Source organism: Perca flavescens, chromosome 6, assembly GCF_004354835.1.
Source record: "Perca flavescens isolate YP-PL-M2 chromosome 6, PFLA_1.0, whole genome shotgun sequence".
NCBI classification, from domain to species: Eukaryota; Metazoa; Chordata; class Actinopteri; order Perciformes; family Percidae; genus Perca; species Perca flavescens.
Window position 1 is genome coordinate 21,376,492 of NC_041336.1, and position 7,777 is coordinate 21,384,268.

Genomic DNA, 7,777 nt, shown 5'->3' on the forward strand with positions numbered 1-7,777 from the left:
AGATTGTTTTTTATTGCCCAGCCTGTCCCACAAAATTAAGTGTCTGCATTTCCAAGGAGGCTTTGTGGGATGTGAGTTATAAAAACCTTGGAAATACAAGCGATATTAATTAACGATTTAACTGTAGTGGTATGAAAATTATATAGTTTGCATACTACTAGAGTGGACAAAATGTATCATTTAAGTTTGCAGGAGATTGTGAGAAACGAATGCAACTTGATATAAACTACTAACACACATGAATCTAATAAAAACAATCAAACTGTGCACTCACTCACAAAATATGTAGATATTACATGAGTGTCACTGCTGCTAGAAACCCTCTGTCCATGTATTATTAAGATGTCGCTGACAAGTAATGATCCATACACTGTGCTTTAATAACATTACTGATTAGATTTACTATGTGAAAGGAATAAAGACGAATAACATTCAGTGCATGTGTGAAAATGTTTTATTGTTGTATTAATTCTTTTGTTAATTTTAATACTACTGTGTAGTAAGAAATGATACAATAAATTCAGTTATTTCATGAAAACAATCACAAAAAAAACAAAAGCAGCTTTATATTTTTCCCAGGTTTTATTTCCCGGGGAAAACAGTTACTGCTGTTCTGATAATGTTCTGGATGGAGGAGGAAGCAGATCCTTCTTTCAGTCTATAGGTTGGAGCGTGTGAGCCAAGGAAACTCCTGCAAATACAGAGATAGATGATAGGGCTATTTTATGTAATGGTCAACCTTGAGTCCATTTAGTCTCTACATTCAAATGTTAAATTTTAGACTTTTTAAAGACCGTTTTGATACCACATTTAATGCCAAGAAAGAGATTCATTTCCCAAGAATTATTTACCAAGTAACGTTACCTCAATTTATTAAAACATTTTGAGACAATAAATAGTGTATGCACTATTTACTGTTTCACTCAACTTTAAACCTGAATATGGATAACAGTCAGGAGGCACACACTGAGGGCAGCACACCTCAAATAAGGGGACACGTCTTTCTCCTGGTCACAGAGAGCTCAGCACCATGGATACAGCCCTCAATACAACCTTCAAACATGTCTGCGAAGGGTTGCGTGGATACATTCAACATAAACACAGAGGGCCATGCTTTCTAATTATGGGGACCCTGAAATAGAAAGGTCAGGTTGGTGTGAGGTGGAGGGATTGTGAGAGGAATACAACGGTTCTGCAGAGCACCTGGAGTGTGTGGATTACTGTTCAGTGAGGCATGTCAGCCACGCAGCCCTTTAAGGATGAGACGAGAGCCGTTTGTTGCTCTACACTACTCATGAACTCAGATGATGCTGCTTTTAATCACGCCTGGCTCTGCTGCTGCAACTGTCAATGTCATTTGAGTCATTGTCCATCTCTCTTCTGTGCTACTTCCTGGGGGGGCACCAGGTAAATATGAGACAGGGGGCTGAACCCGACTTGCAACCTTTGGTCATATATACTGCCACGCGTCTGAAGTGCTCACTGTCATCACGTCATGTCTGCAAGGGTGCTGTGCAGCAAGGGGATAAAATGTGGTATGAGACGAGACTTAAGATCTCAATCATCATGACCTATGCCAATTTTTTTAAACCTTTAATCCAGACTCTCTGGGAGTCTGCAAAAAGTGTGCATATGTCATGGATTTGGGCAGTTTAGGCCCTGTACGTGCCCATAAGGTCGGCAAACCTGCAAGTGCACAGAAGTCTTGATATTTGGATTCAGCCATGGACATCTATTGTGAAGTAGGTATTCTGTTCTAATGACTCAACATTTATCTCGTGGTGGTGCCATGACTCCTTGTGAATGAGGACCTTTTAACCATTCAAATTTCACTTTTTTGGGGCATTGATCATGTTGGAGAAAGCAGAAGGAAAGTGGCGTTACAACATCAATTACATCCTCCACCACAAGGGGGGGTGGCATTTCCACGGGATCAATGCTGAGGATTTCCTGCCTGTCATTACAAAGAAGCCATTCAGAGGAACAAGGACTCCAACTTCACAATAAAACTCCTGTGGGTCTTTAATTTTGACCTGCACTTCTGGATGACTGAGATGATGACTCTACTACATATATTCCTGACAGGTGACAGTTACCTGCTGTTTTCTGTCGGAGGAAGGGTCGATGAGCACATTTAGCAGACTTGGTCTCTCCCAGTCACTCAGGCTAAGCTGTAAAGCACTGCGCAGCTCCTCCACTGTCCTCACCAGGAACCCTCGACCTCCAAACGCTGTCATGACCTCATCATAGCGTGCCTCAGGTAGGAGGGTCACAGGAGGGGCTCTGACAAGCAACATGATGACGTGAGATACATTTCATTACATCGCAGCTGATTACATGTAGGAAGGCATTATAGTGAATGTGTTATGTTCATATTCCCAATCATGTGTGACTCACATAGATGTCAGATCTCCCATTTTTGCCATTTCTTTCCACGTCTCAGGATCAACTCCGCTGTAAATACCATTATTATTGACCACAATGATGACCACTGGTAGATTATACCTGTTAAACAAAGAGACATGTGCAATTAAGTAGCAGTGGGGGATTGAAGTGTATATATTGTAAAGGAAGGGAGGCAACCAACCCACCTGCACATGGTTTCAACTTCCATGCCAGAAAATCCAAAAGCACTGTCTCCTTCCACACAGACTATCCTTTGGTTTTTATTCTCGCTCCTCTCCACAGCCGCTGCTGCTATAGCGAAACCCAGGCCTACTCCCATTGTTCCAAATGTACCAGCATCCAACCTGCACATCACGTCAGGATTAGCTAACAAAAATGTACTCAAATTTACACAGACTTGAAAGCTTACTTTAGTCAACAGTGGATCTACACAACATGTTTTACTGTAAAATGCGTATTTGCTGGGTTTGAATAAACTGCTCATACTCACTAGCATAGTGGTTTACAAAAGTTCAAGAAATGATTGTTATTATGCAGGGGAAGGCACAATAGCCTGATACCATATGAAGCTGAATTTAGTTCAGTTAATTAGTTAATTTCAACTTAAATATAATTTTGCAGTGGGTATCGGGTATTATGGGTATTAATGGGTATGGGTATTAAACTCATCTTGATTGCACCTCAGGCTCTGAGATTCTCTACCCCTGAAAGTGTTTGACACAAATCCTTGTAAAGCATCATATGAAAATGTACATGGAAAGGGCTCTGGCAAAATCCCCCAAAAGGACAGGCTCTTTGAGAGGCCTACAATAATATCATACCTGTCTGGGATAACCAAATTCAGCTAAGCATTTACATTAACATACACATAAATGAAATAAGTTAAGTAAGATCATACATAAACAGTGAACTGGGGCAAACTCGTAACACAATTGAGAAGTGCTGTTTCAACGAGACTGTCTTGCCTGTGTCGAGGCAGGTAGTTGTTCAACATAGTGCGTCCTATGTCCATAGTGTTTGCACCCTCACTGACAATGATACAGTCATGTGGCAGCAGCTGGGAAACGTGATGAAACACTGTGTAGTAGTTCATGGGCATTGTTGACTGAAGAGCGAGCGCCTGTGGATAGAGAAAGGACAAAAATGCATAAATAATAATACAATAATAGACGACATCTAAATGGATCAAATACATAACTATGTTAAATTCTTGTCATCAGCATGGGACATTCTGAGAACAGTTTGAGGAACCACACACACAGTAACACATCACAGGCTTTACAAAAGTGTGTCTAAACTTACCTTTGATATTTTTGCATTAGCAGCAATTTTGTCCTTCAGTGTGCTCCACCATTCTGTATTAGAGGGATATTTCCAGCCATCATTACGGACGCCAACCAGAAGCTGAAAATAACAACAAACAATGAACCAAAGACATAATCTCACACACACACACACACACACACACACACACACACACACACACACACACACGAGATTAATAAAGAAATGTGACATTGTGTGCCGACTGAGTTGCAGTTACCTGAGTGACAATAGAGTTGATGTCTCCCAGGAGAGCAACAGCTGGCTTCACATTGTTTCCTATCTCCTCAGCACAAAGGTCAACCTGCATACAGAGCACAATCATGTTAAATGTTAAAAAAGCACAATGTTGGCAGCAACAGTGAAACACAGTGCAGGAAATATGGCCCAAAAACACATAAACTGCACTGGCATGACAATATAAAAGTATTTACACCAATGCTTTATACCAGTAAGGTATTCTTAACACTGTTTTTGACGGTATCAAAGGCAACACGGATTTCTTGGTTATTTACATACCTGGATGATCTTGACATCAGGGTCGAATCTAGGTGGCAGACCAAAATGCAGGATCCAATTCAGCCTGGCACCAAGCAGAAGCACAACATCAGCCTGGAGAAGAGCTCTTTATAACAGAAACAACAGAGGACGAGGCAGAGCAACATTGAGTTAAAACAAAAACGTAACAACTAAATTAAGTGTATGCATAGAATAAACATTATTAGATATAACCCTACATCTGAATTAAAATACCAATTGTGACATACAGTACCTGCCAAAAGTTTGGACACACCTTCTCATTCAATGCGTTTCCTTTTTATTTTCATGACTATTTATATTGTAGATTCTCACTGAAGGCATCAAAACTATGAATGAACATATATGGAATTATGTACTTAACAAAAAAGTATGAAATAACTGAAAACATGTCTTATATTTTAGATTCTTCAAAGTAGCCACCCTTTGCTTTTTTATTAATAAGGGAAAAACTTCCACTAATTAACCCTGACAAAGCACACCTGTGAAGTGAAAAACATTTCAGGTGACTACCTCATGAAGCTCATTGAGAGAACACCAAGGGTTTGCAGAGTTATCAAAAAAAGGGTGACTACTTTGAATAATCTAAAATATAAGACATGTTTTCAGTTATTTCACACTTTTTTGTTAAGTACATAATTCCATATGTGTTCATTCATAGTTTTGATGCCTTCAGTGAGAATCTACGATGCAAATAGTCATGAAAATAAAGGAAACGCGTTGAATGAGAAGGTGTGTCCAAACTTTTGGCCTGTACTGTACATTCATTACTTAGTAATGGAGGTTCAGGATGTTTCCTTCATATATAGGATGATAATGATAATATTGGCTAAAATAATTGTAGTTTACACTTTTTCATCCCTGCACATTTTTATAGTGAGAGGAGGCCGACCTTGAGCGGGCAGCAGCCACACAGTTGGGGTGATCATCAGGTAGGACCCCTTTCCCCATTGGGGTGGGCAGAAATGGCAGACTGCTCTTTTCCACAAACTCCCTCAGAGCAGTTTCAGCTCGGCCATAGGCTGCCCCTGTTGGGCACAACAATACTCATGTTATCATGACTTATTTGAGGAACTACTCTGATTCACCAGAGATGGAGAAAAGCGTATATGGTTTCTAGCTTATTCAATGTAACAGAGAGAGTGCAAATGTTTTTTGTTGCCGGTACCTTTGCCTATGATGACTAAGGGTCTTTTAGCTGCTTTCAAGACAGATACGGCTTCAGTGATTGCACCGTGGTGAGCCAAACTCACCGGTGGAGATGGGCAGCAGGACACAACTCTGCAGGAGAAACACACTTCTTTGAATATCTACACACCTGGAATCACAGAAGTGATACTATGCAGAAGAAATATTAATAAAAAAAAAAAATCACAGCAAACCTGACATCGCTCCTGTCCACTTTAGCATTGACCATGTCCCCTGCAATATCCACATAACAAGCACCTGGACGCCCGTACATGCTGGTGCGAACTGCCTGTGAGCAAACAAACACAATAACATTTAAAATCACATTTGTGTTGATATCATCTAACTATGCAAAATCTCTTATTTAGTCTGCTGTGATAAAGAAAACAAGACGCTGGTATATTACCTTCTCTATCACTGACGGGATGGCTTCCAGACTGCTGGGTCTGGCAGAGAACTTGCTATAAAGGCGACATGTTTCCACCTACCAACAAATGAAAAATAGTATAAATTTAATGAAACACCAGCGGGCCAAAATCCACACGAAAGCGTGCATCACCTGAGGAAACTCCTGAAAGGCTCCTGCTGTTTCCTGGTTTCGATCTGCAGAACCTCCAATAACAACCACCGGCCTGTGCAAAGGCAACACACACTTTATAAAGATATGACCTGTGGTACACAAGGGGACATGATAACACACTTTATTACACTGTCAGCTGCATAAAAGCAGTATCAGTTTGTCAAGTCGTACCAGCAGTTCATGTTAGCGTTAGCCATTCCACCCAGAGCATGGATGAGTCCAGGTCCAGACACCACCAGGCAGGCACCTGGTCTGGATACAAACAACCACAAGAGACGGCAAGATGTAAGATACAACCAGCTGCTCACATCTGTTCAGTCACCAAATGTCTCTCACCTCCCAGTGAGATATCCAATGGCAGATGCTGCATAGCACGCCTGTTGTGTGACATAATTTATTGTATGTTATATATCATTGTGTTGTTAAGGATTATAAGTGCAGGTAAATAGCAGTGTAGCAGTAGCAGAATAATAATAATAATAATAATAATAATAATAATAATAATAATAATAATAATAATAATAAGTGTTTTACCGCTTGTTCGTTGCGCATTCCCACATATTTTATCCCCGCAGCCTGAGCAGCCATAGCCACTTCTATGACAGGAACACCGACTATCCCAAACATGTACTCCACTTTCTGCAGGGGGAGAAATGCTCTTTGACAAACCGACACTGAAATATACAAGTTTTAAGATAGTACATAGCAAGTAATTTACTGTATTAAACTTGATGCGCAACACTTGAACTTTGACACACTTTTTTTTTTAACGAGATACATGCGTGGTTACATTGTAACAGTTTAGTACAGACACAAAAACTTGAATGTAGGCTACAGGTTACAAAAATACAGAGGTTAGACACTTCATAAATATTCGCAATGTTTTAAGTTGTTTAAACGATGTTACCTGGGCCTTTAGAGACTCAGCAATCAGCTGAGCTCCTGTCACTTCGTCCATGGCTGTTCAGAGATTGTTAGTTACCAGTTATTATTACACTGTGTACCTACAAAGGTACAAGAAAGGTCAAACTGTCATGTTGCAACTACCAGCTACATGAACACGTTATTCTCTTGTTTGCTACAATCCTCTATCTGCCCCTGAATCCGCCCCGTTCCTATCGCTTCCGGGTTGCAAGCCAATCACGGGAGGCACTACGCGTGACCTCACACAAGGGACAACCACACATCTCCTTGCAGGCTGATATATTACTAAAAAATACAATGCACAGACAAATGTACTCAACACATAATGTTTACACATCAGTTTAAAGTAAAAAAGTCAAATTCTGAAATATTCGGACATTTTAAAGGATTTTAAGAAAATGTGATGAATCCCCTTTTTTCATATTTTTTGTACAAGTCCTTTGACCTTTATTCTGCTCCCACACTTCAGCCTCTCAGTTGATTAAATAAATCAATTACAAATGTATTAAATATTTGAAATATTTACTTAACTGATCATAACAAACTACATAATGCAAGATTTAATGAGGTTAAGGTTGTGTTTAAAATAGCAATAAATAATATTGTTTAAATGTTTGCTTATTTGGAAGAAGGCTGATAGGTGCATTGAGAAACACCAAGCTATAACTATATATAACTGATAATGTTTACAGGAGTGCCCTGACCGAGGCTGCACACACAATAGAACATTTACAAAACATATATGACACACTTGTGATTATTGAGAATTAGAGTCAACACAAATAAAATCTGAAGGATAATGTAAAACCAATAAATACC

At 39.7% G+C, this 7,777-nt stretch overlaps 1 protein-coding gene across 2 annotated transcripts; it reads right to left on the reverse strand.

Moving 5' to 3' along the window:
• Positions 1-436: 436 nt before the first annotated feature.
• Positions 437-7,162, reverse strand: hacl1 (2-hydroxyacyl-CoA lyase 1). Of its 2 annotated transcripts, XM_028580567.1 has the most exons (17): positions 6,942-7,162; positions 6,569-6,673; positions 6,371-6,411; positions 6,206-6,286; positions 6,014-6,086; positions 5,861-5,938; positions 5,649-5,743; positions 5,435-5,547; positions 5,159-5,294; positions 4,249-4,354; positions 3,950-4,033; positions 3,709-3,810; positions 3,372-3,526; positions 2,592-2,750; positions 2,398-2,505; positions 2,097-2,283; positions 437-691 (listed from the first exon to the last, which is right to left on the reverse strand). In XM_028580567.1, exons 1-17 carry the CDS (start codon positions 6,990-6,992, stop codon positions 659-661), a joined length of 1,707 nt encoding a protein of 568 aa, XP_028436368.1. In that variant the 5' UTR covers positions 6,993-7,162; the 3' UTR covers positions 437-658. The 2 variants fall into 2 exon arrangements, with proteins under 2 accessions (XP_028436368.1, XP_028436369.1); XM_028580568.1 differs by lacking the exons at positions 6,371-6,411; positions 6,942-7,162 and having other exon boundaries at positions 6,569-6,670.
• Positions 7,163-7,777: the final 615 nt, after the last annotated feature.

What these genes read in the sequence shown, in the direction of transcription:
- hacl1 (XM_028580567.1), bottom strand. Translation starts at nt 6,992, where the DNA reads ATGGACGAAGTGACAGGAGCTCAGCTGATTGCTGAGTCTCTAAAGGCC. An exon ending in CTTAGTCATCATAGGCAAAG is followed by an intron (nt 5,295 to 5,434) that starts GTACCGGCAACA and finishes TGTGCCCAACAG; the next exon opens with GGGCAGCCTATGGCCGAGCT. An exon ending in GTGGCTGCTGCCCGCTCAAG is followed by an intron (nt 4,355 to 5,158) that starts GTCGGCCTCCTC and finishes TCTGTTATAAAG; the next exon opens with AGCTCTTCTCCAGGCTGATG.